The sequence below is a fragment of the Gavialis gangeticus genome, unplaced genomic scaffold (assembly GCF_001723915.1).
Source record: "Gavialis gangeticus isolate Ggan-Ray unplaced genomic scaffold, GavGan_comp1, whole genome shotgun sequence".
Lineage (NCBI taxonomy): Eukaryota > Metazoa > Chordata > Crocodylia > Gavialidae > Gavialis > Gavialis gangeticus.
Window position 1 is genome coordinate 19384076 of NW_017729024.1, and position 15483 is coordinate 19399558.

Here is a 15483-nt window from a genome sequence, read left to right on the forward strand (position 1 = left end):
GAAGCAGCCAAAGAAGCCAGCAGTGGGAGCAGTGGTTGGGGTGGGGGTGGCAAGGGGCTGGATGTGAAACCAATGGCATCAGTGGCAGGGGGAGGGGAGCAGCCAGACACAGGGGCCCCTTGGCTGTGGGGCCCCCTGTGGCCACAGGTTTCACAGGATTGGATGGGCCAGCCCTGGAAGCAGCCCTGTCAGGGGTCCCCAGCCCCACCACCCCTGCTTGCTCACTGGCTAGTGGCAGGAGCGGGGGTGGGGCCAGACCCCAGTGGCCTGAGGGGACATGGGGATTTAATACCCCCATTGTGGGGGGAGGGTGGTGCAGACACCAACAGACTCTGCTTGTGCACCCAGGAACATGTACCCAGGGCTGTGGCAACAAGACCCCAGTCACCTGAGGGGAAGGTGGGGGGTTAATTCCTCCATTGCAGGTAGCCGCAGTGGGGTCACTGACATGGCACCCTGGACCAAGACCCTCTGAGGAGCAGCCAGCCAATTGCAGGGAGGGGCCAGGGAGGTGGCATGTGACCTGGCTGCGGGGGGAGAAGAGCAAAGGCTAGTTACAGAGCTCGACTCACTGCTGGCTCCCGCTGCACCAGCACAGCGTGTGCTGGGATGGCCCCAGAGGGTGGGTGTCAGCACCCACTGCCTCCTCCCTCCAACCCCACACTGGGGCCATGGTTTGCAGGTGGGCTACAGATGCAGTGTGGCTCCCTGCCCCCCCTCCCTCTCCAGGTGGTAGTGGTGGCAGAGCATGCCATCATGATGGGTGGGGGAAGGCACCTGTCACCCGCCAACTGTCACCTGCTTGTGGTGGCACCAGGTCCTCAGGGTGGGCTGCAGCCCATTGCCTTCCCCCACCGCTGGCCACACCCCTGGCCCACAGCAGCCTGCCCTGAGCACCCAGCACCACCACAGCAGGCAGCAGGTGACAGGTGCTTCACCTCTGCCTGCCATGATAAGTTTGTTCCACTGCTACCGGGAGAGGAAGGGGGGTGGGCAGCCACATGGGAGGTGAGAGGTAGCGGACAATGACCCCCGCCCCTGGGGGCCACCTCAGCCCAGGCCATGCTGTTACAGCAGGAGCGAGTGGTGAGTCGTGCTCCATAACTAGCCTTGTCTTCCCCCCGCCAGCAGCCAGGTCACATTCCCCTTCCCCACCCTCTTCCAACAGTCAGCTGGCCACTCCCCACAGGGACTTGGCCCAGGGCACTGTGTCAGTGCCCCCACCACTGCTGCCTGCAATGGGAGGATTAAATCCCACTCTTACCTGCAGGCTACTGGCATCTGGCCCATGCTGCCCCTCACCACCCTACAATGGGGGGATTAAAGCCCTGCTACCAGGGTCTGACTCCAACTCCTCTCCTACTTCTGGATCAGCAGGAGGTGTGGGAGGGCTGCAGATACCTGGCAAGGGCTGCTGCCCGCTTGTCAGGCAGTCCTGGCAGCACTCCAGAGCAGATTTCCCACTCCTTTCTCAGCCAGCCAGAGCAGTGATAGTGCTCCAGCTAGGGAGGAGAGGGGTGGGGTCAGACATGCTTGGCTGAAACAGACAGTTCAGCCCAGCTCAGGGCTGCAGAGCATGCTGGGATGCTGGAGGACTCTGATTTAACTTGACGAGGAAGGGATCTGGGACAGAAGTTTCATAAACTGGTTTGACCTAAATCAGTTAAGTCTGATACTACATTCAACCAGGTGTATCTTAAACCAGTTTTAGCCATTTTGAAACTGGTTTATGTGCACTGAACTTCTGTTCTGTTACAGGGTTAAACTGGTTTCTGATCACCTAAACTGTTTTATGTGTAACTTCTGTACCTAGCCCTTAAAATTAAATGACTAGAGAATTGCAAAAGGCTGGTAGTAGGGTTCAGATCTTATTTGTATTTGGAAAGACGGTGGTATGTTAGAAGCCCTGAATGTCATTGTCTTTCCTACTTCTCAAATAGACCTGTCTATTTAAGGTAGAATTCATACCCTATATAAGGCAACTAACTACGTGGGCTGTGCAAAGCTTCAGTCGCTGATTCGATTTGGAGGAGAGTTGGCTAGATTCAGAAGCTGAATCTCTGAATCCAAATTGAATCAGGAGATCCATTAATCTCTCCGAATTGAACCAGAAGCCTCTGATTCAATTTGGAGAGATTTGACGATTCGGACATAGACTCAGTTTTTTATGTTTTTTCTACATACCTCAAGGTGCCAGGTGGCTCATGAATGCTGAGATGGTGGGGCAGATGGAGCATCCCACAGGAGCAGACCCAGAAGTGGACCAGAAGCACTTCCGGTCCACTTCCGGGTCTGCTGCGGAGCGTGCAGGGAATCCCGCCCCCAGCCTCCTAGCTTGACAACTGGTGCCTCCTGGGTCTGAGGCGACACCCGGTGTCTACCTACAGCTGATCACTGAGCCAGGAGGGCTCAAGCGGGGTCCCCCACATGCTGAGCGTCAGAGCCGGGTCCACCACCAAGCACATGGGAGGCCCGCCTGTGCTCCTATGGGATGCTCCATCTGCTCCACCATCTCAGCATTCACAAGCCATGCCTGGTACTTTGAATTATGTAGAAAAAACATATAAATCTGTGTCTATGGCTGAATCTCTGATTCTCCAAATCAGGATCGAATCTTCATTTTTGGATTAGGCTGAATCGGATTGGGACAATGATCCAAATCAGCAAATTGAATCACTGTCCCCTGAATTGGGCTGAATCCAAATCTGAATTGAATACAGCTTGCTTCACACACCCCTAACTACCAGTGATTTTCAATGGCATTCAACCACCTAAATCAATAGGTTTATTTGAAATCTCATCTCTTATTTTTCATGTGAAGAAAAAGGACTTTCTTACTCCATGTAAGAAATATTTTCCATTAAAGAAATATGGAGGTGTACACCAGTGTCTGAATTTTTAGAGAGAAGGAGCAATGATTCCTAGTATGATAAACTTGGCAGGAAAACTGAATAAGCTGAATGAATATTTATTAGCCAAATATTTGACCAACTAGTTTCAATATTCTAACTGCTGGGCAAATTTGTTATTTTATATTGTTCCTTCCTAGCCAGTTATAACCACTGCAACTGGAACTTGTCCTGGACATTCAGTTCATTAAAAATGTTCTGAGAATCAGTAGCTGACTCAGCACTGTCCTTAGCTCACCATGTGCAAAAATACTGCAGGAAATAGCCTTGTACCATACAATTGCAGATATGTCATGTGAACTATAATACTACTATACAGATGGAATGAGTTTTATTAATAAAAACCCAGTCCTAGTTGACTTTGTCTCCTCCTGCTTTCTTCATTTTTCTTCTAAATATTTATTTTAAATGCTTAGTTCCAAAGCATGCAATAACAATAAGATCATATGTTTATGCACTAGAATGTGAACCTTCAAATAAACACAGGTATGTTTATTGAAATGTGCAATATTTTCAAATGGTTCTCATGCAAGTTTTATGGAATTCCAATTTCTATTATAACCATTTTTTCAAAAACTGGATTTTATAAGTAGAGGATCATTGATCGGGGACCTCTTATAGTGTCACAGTCATGTGTCATCACTGATTACTCAAGTGGCTCAGGTTCCTCTTGTTGATTTTTCCTTTGGGCATTGAGAAAACATCAGGTGTTCTTTTAGAGAATTTATTTAAATAAATTGAGGCTTGTACAAAGTGCAAGATTGACACCTGACAATAAATTGATATTCTCCATATAATGTTTGTATAATTCTAACTTCCTTCTCTGGAGTGAGGAGTTAGACAACAGAATTCAATGGAAGGACAATATAAGGCCCTGAATGTCCAGATCAGTGTTTCCTACAAATCAGCTTGATAAACTGTGAGATAATTAAGAAAAATCTGATGTCAGTAAGGTTCCTACAAAGATAAATCCCTTGGTGTATTTGTAGAAGCAACTGGCTACAGAAAAGCATTGTCTCTGGTGTCCCTTGGAAGGAATCCATTTAACATAATAACATGGAAAAGAAAGGGAGGGGAAATCACAGTTTGTTTCATAGAAATTCTGAGTCCAGATTACCTGTGAAAAATCATTATGCCTATTATATTTGGTGAAGAAATGCCATCTCTTTGAACGGTAAGATTTACATAGGTTCTGAAGTAGCATTGAAGGGATTGATATACAAAGACAACTGGATAAGTAATGTCTTCCTATTGCCCAGTTACTAATCTGAATATATGAACAATGGGCATTGTCAACTCTAGTTGTAAGAGGAAGGGACTCAAAGCCAGGAGTTTGGGGTTCTATTTCCAGCTCTTGAAAAGTAAAGATTTTCATAATATATATCATCCATGTTAATTCAATGTTAACAGAGACGGAGAAATGGGGGAGGAACAAGAGACAGCAATACCTGTATAGGATACACCAGGACTACAGAGAGCACAGATTAAGAAACACCACTCAGAATTATCATATTAAATCACCTCTGGCCACCCCTCTCTCCATAATAGCAGAGCGGGGCTAATGATCTAATCAGCTGCAAGTTTTATACTGCAAATAAACAAAAAGCAACTTAAGTCTTTCTCAAAAGACACATCCAGAGGCTAAAAATGCAGTTGCATGCGTATTTCTGTTTTTATAACATCACATTATAGTTGTCAAACTCAAGTGAGAACATTAGGAATCTAAGTCCATATTTAAATAAAATTGATTTTTTTTCACAACTGATGTAACCCAAAGGTCTCAAGATGACTTCAGTAGTAGTCATTGGTAGTTACAGTGTTTAGCATCCTAGCAATTCAAGCTGGGCATGGGTTTAATTGCCTAAAATTAGATACTTATATCTAGCAGGAATTTAAGCGCATTGGGTATATGTGCTTTATTATTTCAAAAGTCATAGTTACTGGCATGAAATGCACTACTTTTTTACAGTTTAAAGTTCAGAATACCTAGTAATTAAGGCTTACAAGGGAAAAGAAAAACAACAGATACTCTTGTTAATTGTTGGATAAGCACAAAATCTTGTTTACTAAGCACCATGCCAAGTTTACATTTGTGTGTTTTCATTTTCTTGAACTAAAACATTGTGGTTTAGTAACTGCATGAATTGAGGGGGAAAAACAACATTATCTGTAAGCTAGAATGGTAGCAGTGAAAAGACTTAAGACTCAAGTCTTAAAACTTTGATGCTGGAGATCTGAATGCTCATAAATGGGGGTGTTTTGAGATCGACTTGCATACCCTTGGGCTACAGACAGACATCACACATAAACTGGTTTAGGTGATCATAAACTGGTTTAAACCTGTAACAGAACAGAAGTTCATTGTACATAAACCAGTCTGAAAATGGCTGAAACCGGTTTGAGATGAACCTGGTTGAATGTAGTATCAGACCTACAGAATGTAGACCTAACTGATTTGGGTCAGACTGGTTTATGTAGTATCTGTCCCAGACCACTTGCTGGCTTGAGTTAAGCCAGATTCCCCCAGCATCCCAGCATGCTCTCTGGGCTGGGCAGGGCTCTCTGCTCCACAGCAAAGCTGGCCCTTCCCCTCTGCTCCCTGGCTGGACCTTGGCAGAGACTGCAGGCATCTGCCAGGTTTCCCACTGCTTCCCACCGCCCCTCCCCACTCCCTGCTAAGCAGGGATCCCCCTTCCCTTCTGCCTTACACAGACACCTCTCAGTATTGCTAGCAGATCACATGCTGGCTATGGTCTGTGCTGTGGCAGACGGGGCAAAGGCAGAATCAGCAGGTAGGCCTGTGAAAGTGGCTCGTGTTCACTTCGGATTCAGCCAATTTGAGGGACAGTGATTCAATTTGGTGATTCGAGTCACTGTCCCAAATTGATTCGAATCACTGAATTGGGTTGAATCTCCTCCAAATCGAATCAGCACCCAAAGATTCACACAGCCCTACTGCTAACATCCCTCTGTTGCTTTCTTAATGGGCTGATAAACACTGAGTTAAGGGTGATAAACCCTGTGTTATCAATTCCCTGCTGGGCTGGGCTGGTCAGAAGCAGGTGTGGGAGAACACTTCCCTAATCAGAGCATTCTGTTGGGGCCTGGACATCTCCTCCCCCATCAGCTCAGCATAATGGAAGGGAAGGGAGGGCTGCTCTCATGTCCCCTGGCTTCTAGCATATGCCTGCATTTCTCAGATGTCTTTACAGTTACAAACTGATTCAACCTAGCCAGGTTAGACTAACCTACAAAGATTGAATTAATTCAGGTTCAGGATTTTTTAATGTCTCTCCCTTGTTATAATGTAATATCTGTATTCTTTACTACCTTGCTTTTGAGTAAGTTCAAGGGAGGCAAAAATAGAAATAAGGACAGACTTCTATATAAATTTAGGTAGGCTAGGGAAAGAAGTTATACATAAATGAGTTTAAGTAATTGGAAACTGGTTTAAACCTGTAACAGAACAGAAGTTCAGTGCACATAAACTACTTTCAGAATGGCCAAAACTAGTTTAAGATTCATAGATTCATAGATGCTAGGGTCAGAAGGGACCTCAACAGATCATTGAGTCTGACCCGCTATCTAGGCAGGAAAGAGTGCTGGGGTCAGATGACCCCAGCCAGATGCCTATCCAGCCTTCCTTAAAGACTCCCAAGGTAGGGGAGAGCACCACCTCCCTTGGAAACCCATTCCAAATTTTGGCCACCCTTACCGTGAAGTTTTTCCTGATCTCTAGCCTAAATCTGCTCTCTGTCAGTTTGTGACCATTGTTCCTTGTTACCCCAAGAAGCGCTCTGGTGAACAGAGCATCTCCGATCCCTTGCTGCATCCCCCTAATGAATTTGTAGGCAGCCACAAGATCACATCTCAAACTTCTCTTGCAGAGGCTGAAGAGATCCAGGTCCCTCAGTCTCTTTTCATAGGGTTTGAGCTGTAAGCCCCTAAACATATGAGTGGCCCACCTCTGGACCCTCTTGAGTCTATCAACTTCTTTCTTGAAGTACAGTGCCCAAAACTGGACACAGTACTCAAACTGTGGTCTGACCAATACCGCATAGAGGGGAAGTATCGCCTCCTTGGATCTATTTGTAATGCATCTGCTGATGCATGATAAAGTGCAGTTAGCTTTGCTGATGATTTCATCACACAGATGACTCATAATGGACTCCAAGATGAACATGACTCCGAGATCCCTTTCTGCTTCAGTGCTTCTGAGAGGATAACTTCCCAGCCAGTAGGTGGGCTGGATATTTTTCCTCCCTAGGTGTAACACTCTGCACTTGTCCTTGTTGTACTGCATCCTATTGTGTACTGCCCACTTTTCTAACCCGTCCAGGTCTGCCTGCAATCGTTCCCTACCCTCTGGAGTGTGCACTTCACCTCACAATTTAGTATTGTCTGCAAACTTGGACAGTACACTTCACACCCACATCCAAGTCACTGATGAAGATATTGAAGAGTACAGGTCCAAACCTAATTGGATGTAGTATTAGACATAAATGATTTTGGTCAAACAGGTTTATCAAACTTCTGTTTCAGATTCCTTCCTTGTTCAAGTTAACTCACAGTTCTCCTGTGTCCCAGGATCTTTTTCAGCCCTGGGCTATGCTGTCTGCTTCAGTGGAGCAAGAACTGCCTCACTCCTCTGCTCTCTAGCCTGCCTCCTGCATGCATCTGTCAGTCCATAGGGAGGAGGAGGAGAGGGACCAGGAGAACAGACCCCCAGACCTCTTTACCCAGGATCTGCACAGCATGTGGGGGAAGGGAAAGCCCCTGTCTTGGGGGCTTTTCAAACCTCAGCAGCCCTCCCCTAATTGCTTCAGTCACTGCCACAGGAGGAAGGGAGAAGGAGTCCTCTGGACTGGCTGTCTGCCCAGGAGCCCTGCATGCCCAGGGTAGCCCCAGGGAGCTAAGGGGAATTCTTCCCCCCCGCAAACCCCAGAGCTGCTTGCCCTAGCCCCTGTGAGTCTTAGGCAGCCTTAGGGAGAAATTCTGCTCCTCTGCAGCCGGTTTTGCCTCTGCTGCTGCGAGTCTGAGGCAAAACTAGTTGCAGGGGAATGGAGGAATTTCCCTCCACTCTTTGAGGCCACCTGGCATTATCCCTGAGACTCACAACAGCTAAGGCAAGCAGCTCTGTGGTTCGGGAGGGGAAGAATTCCCCTCAACTCCCTAGGGCTGCATGATGTTGGGGGACCCTGGGCTGAGGTGTGGGGAAACCCCAAGACAGGGGCTCCCTGGTGCCCTCATGCTGGGTTGCCTAGGCAGGCACCCAGTCTCCCTCCTATGGCAGTAGCTGAAGCAATCAGCAGGTGGGAAGGTGGAGGTGGTGGGGAGTTGAATTCCCCTCAGCTCCCCAGGGCTGCTTGGACTGGGGAATCCATGCTGAGGGAAACCTCCTGAGGGGGAGGCTCCCCCAAGGTGGTTCAGCACCCAGACAAGGGGCTCCTTAACCCCCTGTGGGGGAACATCAGGAGGTTGGGGACACATACTGGTGAGACAATTGGAGGACACTTGACTGGGCTTGCAATGGCCATCAGGCTGGAAGATGTGCTGTGGTGCCCCACACCTACTGGCCTGAGTGAGCACAGGCCTCCCCCTCCCTTTCCCAATTGAAAACTGAATGTCAGTTTGGTTGGTTATCGGTTCAACTTGTGCAACTTAGAGTAGGCTGCCTAGATTGAATCGATTCTGCCTCAGGCTTTTTGACTGCCTGTACTTAGTCGTAGTGTTAGAGTGGTATTATAGTTGTGATGGTCCAGAAAATCTACAATACAAGGATTTTTTTAGGATGATATCTTTTATTGGACCAACTGCAGAGTGGGATGGAGTTAGATAAACTTTTGATGAAGACTGTCCTACTTACAAAAGACACCTATCCCAGTTATGCAGCTGGTCCAATAAAAATATCACCCTAAGAAATCCTTGCCTCTTGTATATCAGTTTAGGGATTTCAGCCCCTTTTCTGAACTGTGTATATTTTTCCTCACCTCCTCCACCTTGTGGATTCAATACTACAGACAGGCTCAAAAGAAAAAAATCATATCTAGCTCTCATTTCATACAGTTTTGTTTCAGCTTCTTACAGAGATTGGTATAGCTCCAACTTTAAAATTCAGGTCTGGATTAGGTTCCAAAACCCTGCCAAAATTTAAGGCGGTCTGATCCAAGCTTTTACTTCAATTCTATCTCTGCTCTGTACTGTATTTTATCAGAGCCAGATGGAGAGGTTTCCTCTTAGACCTTCCCTGAAAGGTTTCTCCTACTTCAGGCAGTGGATTTTTTTTAATTGGAAGGCATTATGTGAAAAAACATGGGAAAAAACAGCAAGTTAGAGGCAATGGGTCTATTATTAAATTTTGCTGTTCAAAGAATTCTAAAGACTCCTCCAGCTTTCCTCAATTTTACTTAAGTGCATTTTAAAAATACTTGTGTACCTTTCTGCAAAGGCTGAGGACTGATAAGCAAAACACATCCCAAGCATAGGGCTAGAGTATGATTGATTCCTGTGTGTGTGTGGAACCATCTCTCTGCCACATGTCCCATGCACAGAGGCCAGTCATGGTTGCTACAGTTTGTCTGCCAAGTGTATTCTAATTGTGCCAACTGTGATGCTAGCTACCCCAGACGGGCAGAAAGATGGTGGAGTCCCAGATCTTTCCATAATAGCTAAAGGAATTGTCTGGCTGTGCACATCCCTTCACAAGGTATAGTTGGGGACAAGTATCGTCCGTTCAACAGAACACCATACAGCAGGGAGGTGTCTCTTCAATACTGTTTCAATGCTGAAACTGTGACTAAAAGCCACAATACAGCTATTGAAAAGTAGCAGCAGCCCATTCTCTTAAAATGCTTCCTGCAGTAAAACCACCAAAAATAAATCATTGCTTTTTACTTGCACTTTTTACAAGTACAGGCAGTCCTCAGATTTACAACACAATTGGTTCCTGAAAACCATGTCTTAAATCAAAACGTTGTAACTTGGAACCAATTTTCCCATAGGAACAATGTTATAAATGGGGGGGGGGTTGGTTCCTTTATGACACTGGATACAGCTGTGTCCAGCTGGTAAGTCTGGTGTGGTGGAAGGGGAGCGGGAAGAGAAGGAGTGTGGGGGTGCAGGTCAAGGCTTCCTCCAGTGAGGACAGGGCTGGGGCTGGGGCACATTGGTTGTCTGATGGTTCCTGCCACTTGTCCAGGAAGGCATGGAGGGAGGGCATGTGCCCCCAGATCTGTGCAGGATGGGGCAGGGTGAGCTGGGCATGGTGGGGTGGGTGGAGCCGGGGCTACACTAGGCTATGATGGAAAAGGGGGCTATGACTTTGCGCTGCTCACCCAGCTGGGGCGGTACAGATGTGGGATGGGGCCACTGTGGTGCCTTCAGACAAGCGGTGCACAGCAGCAGGAGCCGCTCCCCCCTCCCAGATGAGCCAAAGCTCCATCCCATGCCTGTCCTGCCCCGGCTGGGCAAGTGGCAGTAGGGCATGTGGGGGTCATGTGTCCCCGAATCAGGGCAGGTGGCTGGGTGGAGTGGGGTGGGCAGCAGAGCAGAGGCCCTGCCATCTGCCCAGAGTGCATCCTGGTGCAGCCCCGGCCCTGCCCACCCTGCCCCAATCTGGAGGCACACGCCCCACCATGCCCTCCCAGACGAGTGGCAGGAGCCGCCAGAGAACCAACTTGCCCCAGCCCCAGCCTCTCCCTCATCATGGGGGTCTTGATCTGCCACCCCACACCCCTTCCCTTCCCTCTCCCCTTCCATCACGCCAGACTTACCAGCTGGACGCAGCTGTATCCAGTATCATAAAGTCGAAACCCACATCGGAATGTCAAAACCGGGTGTCAATTTATAAACATCTTAACTGCCTTTCGTTGTAACTCAAAGAGTTGTAAGATGAGGACTGCCTGTAAAAGCTTGCCTGGACCCACATTCTATTATTGCCTCCTTTGAGCAATTGTATGAAGCATGGAGATCAGGGTTGGACTGGTGTAATATGGGCTGGCTTAGTGAGAGATCAGTGCAATATCCCATCACCAAACCCAGAGAACCTGGTAGAGGAAAAAAATGCATAGCCCTCAACCATTTCTGTTGCCTACCTTCTACTTTCCTCCAGTGCATGTGTATTTTTTGGCATATAAGGTGCCAACACTGGATCTGGATGGGAAATGACTTTCCCATCCAAGGAATATTTTCAAGATTTCAGTTCTTGTTTTCCTGTGCTGAATCAGGACAAAAAGTCAAACTCTTGAAAGTTTACATGGACTGACAATCTGGGTAAAAAAATATTTTGGATTAACCAAACATTTTACTAGTGTTGAAACTTGTATAAAACATTTGCATTTTAATTGCATGTCTCAATGAACAGTATAGAACCAGAATTTGTTTTCTCCTTTGAAAAAGCTGATATAGGACCTACATCAACAATTTGAATTTTCTCATGTTTTTTTTTCTCAAAACAAGACATTTGTTAAAATTAGTCCTTTCTTATTAACCATTTTAACTTCATCAGATTGGTATTTCATGATGGAAAAAAAATGACTGGAAAATTCCTATCAGCTCTTCTCAAAATAGAGCATTTTCACAATATGTGACAATAAGGTTCTAGAGAGAATGGGAAGGAGCATGCAGAACTGATGAGGTTCCAGCAAGAAAGGCTGGTAGGAAGCCAGGTAGGAAAGCGTGCCAGGTAAGGAGACAGTCCAATAATGTTCTCAGGCAAAACAGTTGACTTGCTGACAAAGCATTTCCCCAGAAATGAAACTTAATCACTTTCAATGGTATTTTGACACCCTATAGATTTAACCTTTAACTTTTTTCCTTTAAATGCCAGTGAACAATTTTTTTCTCTCTTCAGTTTTTTTATGTTTAAAAGACTAATAAGCTGTTTTCTGTCCTGCTGATCTAGGTGTTGTATTTCCTTACTTTCCACGGCTGGGTCGCTACAATTTAAACTTCCATGAAGCTCAGCAAGCTTGTCTGGACCAAGATTCTGTTATTGCCTCCTTTGACCAGTTGTATGAAGCATGGAGATCAGGGTTGGACTGGTGTAATGCAGGCTGGCTTAGTGATGGATCCGTGCAATATCCCATCACCAAACCCAGAGAACCTTGTGGAGGAAAAAACACAGTACCTGGAGTCAGGAATTATGGGTTCTGGGATAAAGATAAAAGCAGATACGATGTCTTCTGTTTTACATCAAACTTCAATGGTAAGCATTTTGAATTAATTCTACTTTTATAAGGGCTATTTCATTGCTTCAGAAAAGAAAATAATTCCAATGGTACTAAAAAGTAGAAGAGCTATTTGATTTGTCAAAGTGCATGTTAGTTCTGGAAAGTGTCCTTGTTGAATTTATGAGGAGACGGGTCTAAAGTTAAAATATTTTGCCACTTTTTCATGAAGATCGTTTTTAAAAGCAGCAGTTTAAAATTAATATTGGAAACAGCACTCTACATGTGTCATTGCAACACTTAAAATTTGTATATAGAGATATTCATTATTGATACATTTCTAAGAACTGATGAGTAGATATTCATCATCTTTATATAGCACGTCAGTGCCACTTTTTACTGTCTGCTAAAGAACATGGGTAAATAAACAAATTATATTAAAGTGAAACTGAGAGTAGGATTTATCCCACATCTTTTGCTCTGTGGCAACTTTTTCATCTTGTCCACTCCTATCCCAAGGGGAATGGAAGCTAAAATGTGCTAAATTAGCCTTGATTCATTCTGGAGAAAGTCTTCCATTTGCTATGAGATAAGAATGGACACACAAAACAGTTACTGTGGAACAGGTGATGTGCAGTGAGTTCTCACTTTTTCATTTTGTTCATTTGCTCATACTTAAATATCAGGCAGGTCCATTTTGTATGGCAAGAACAGTCTAATTAATGGCACCTATACCAGTCATACTACTTCAGACTTTGAGACAAATCACCTAGGCTCTTACTGCTGAGCTTTAGTGGACAGCCATTGGTCCCCACCTGCTAAGTGTTTTCAATTATTGGCTCTGATCTAGAAGTGAATGGGTGCAGTTTAAAATTTAGTCTGCTAATTTTATAGAGTTCCTCAAAAAAATGAAGACCACTGCTAAACAAAATAACAAGGATCAGGACTATAAAACACCATACAGAGTTATTTATTACAGGTCTCTCCTTAGCAGCTTTACAAAGAGTTTTCTGTGACCTGAGTTTAGAGCTTCATGTTTGAGATAATTGTATGCATCTTGGAAAGCATTTGTTTGGCATATAGCCCACCAACATGGATACAGAATGTACTTTTTGCTTATGCACATATTGCAAATCTACAATGAAGTATGTTTGTCCTAGACTAGACTAAAATAAACAAAACTTTTTCCTTTACACAGAGAGACTCCAATTCTTCATGTGCTCCACCCCAAAAAAAGTCAAAAGCACGATTGGATGTAGATTGAAACACAACAGAAATGTTTATCTGATTTTTATCACGCTACATCATTCCAGTCCAAATTAGTGGCTTGTTTTTGTTTTCTTCCTTCCCTTAAATTACATAAAAGAAAATCTTGCAGGATTTGATCAGTTCTATAAATTTTTTTACCTTAAAGATTTTTATTTAAAAAATAATAGAACCAAGGGCAAAAATGCATTAGAAGAGCAAATGGTTGGGACCAAATAGGTTACTATTGCAGAAAAGAAAAAACTAGTAAACAGCCGGTCACCAAAACAAAGTTTGCAGGTAAACCATTATAACTCAGCAATATCCCATCTTTTTTCTTTTACTTTAAAAGAAGAGAGACTAAGTCCCAGTGGAAAAGATGTTTTGTTCATGATGGAGCTGGGGTAGAATGTGGCTTGATCAAAACACATGTTCAGAGCACATAAACCAGTTTAAAAATAGCTGAAACCAGTTTGAGATAAACCTGGCTGAATGTAGCATCAGACATAACTGATTTGGCTCAAACTAGATTATGCAATGTCAGTTCCAGAACCCTTGCTGGTTTAAGATAAACCAGACACCTCCAGCATCCCGGCATGCTCTCTGGGCTGGGCAGGGCTTTCTGCTGCACAGCATGGGCTTGTCCCTCCCCTCTGCTCCCTGGCTACAGCTCAAGCAGACTGTAGGCTGCTTCCCCCACCCTCCTACTACACCCTACTAAGCAGGAATTCTCCCCTGCCCTCTGCTTTGCTGAGGAGGTGTATGTTTATTAGATAGCAGACCACATGCTGGCTATGGTCCCTGCTGAATCAACAGGCAGAATCAACAAATAACTGGTAATAATCCTCTGCAGTTTTTTTGATGAGATGATAAACACTGAGTTAGGGGGTGATAAGCACTGTTATCAATTCCCTGCTGGGCTAATCAGAGGGCCTCACCACAGCCCCCTCACCCTCCAGCTTCTAGCCTGAACCACTGCAGGTATGTGCCTGTATTTCTGGGATGTCTCTACAGTTACAAACTGGTTCAGCCTAGCCAGGTTAGACTAACCTGCAAAGATTGAATCAATTTAAACTCAGGCTTTTTGAATGTCTGTCCCTAGCCTTACAGTTCACCAGAAAGAGCCCTACTCTGATAAACCTATTAAGCTTTTGCCTGCAAGAAGATCCTATCTGGTGAATCATAGACTGATTTGTAAAGAGAAATTTGTCTCCTCATTTCAAGCCCCATTTGCCTGCTAATCTCTTCGACATGAGGCCAACCTGGGAGATAGGGGAGTAAACCCTATTTTACAATTAGGTGCTGAGGTGGCACATATGTAGCTGCCTACCTGCAATCTTAGGCACTTACACACACTTTAGATTCCATGTAGCTACCCTTGCTCTGTGCTTTCCTACCCAAAAGTGAAAAGTGCTCTAACTAGTAACCACCAGGCCATAGGTTAGGCATTTCTCAGTGGCAGAAAGTGAAAGCTCAGACTCCTGAAGTGGGAGAGGGTGCCTAGAACCTAGGTCTTATGTTTTCTGGGTAGATACCTTAGCTCTAGGGGGATCTAAAAGAGGGGAGGGGAGTGACTTTCCTCCTACATTAAACTACTAGTTGTGTTTTTTTCTGTAATTAAAATTTGAGGATTTACATGGTGTTACTTGGTGATAGTATTCAACTGGAACCTACATAGTGGGCAAGTCTACAAGAAAAACTATGTCGCCGTGGTGATGAGCTATGATGACATAGCTCATCACTACAGCAGCGTAGCATCACCATCATGAACTGTGAGGTTTCCACTACCTCACAGTAGCTCATTGTTACTGTGCAGTAGGGTCAGAAATGACCCTTGCGGCATCAAGACTGTGCAGTACCAGCAGCTACTGTGCAGCCATTTAGCACTTGCTTTAGCACTACAAAAGTTATTTAGTACTAAATGACTGTGCAATAATAACTGCGCACTTGGGCGCATGTGTAGATGCACCCAGTCAGAATTAAGCCTTCTGAGCATGCTCAATAGGGAATCACAGAATAGACTCTCAATTATGCATATGCACCAAAAATTGCAGATATGTTGCCATGCATGGCTGCTCGCCCCGCCTATATGGCTATATTCCCCTCCTGGCTTTCCAGTGGGGTAGCTTAAAGAGAATGATTGGAGACTGTTCTGGATGTTA

At 45.1% G+C, this 15483-nt stretch overlaps 1 protein-coding gene across 1 annotated transcript in view; it reads left to right on the forward strand.

Moving 5' to 3' along the window:
• Nucleotides 1–15483, forward strand: part of HAPLN1 (hyaluronan and proteoglycan link protein 1) — a 142779-nt gene that overhangs the window by 103956 nt on the left and 23340 nt on the right. Inside the window, exon 4 of the mRNA XM_019516925.1 lies at nt 11812–12114. Coding sequence (XP_019372470.1) covers nt 11812–12114 — 303 coding nt within the window. The remainder of the gene's footprint in view (nt 1–11811; nt 12115–15483) is intronic.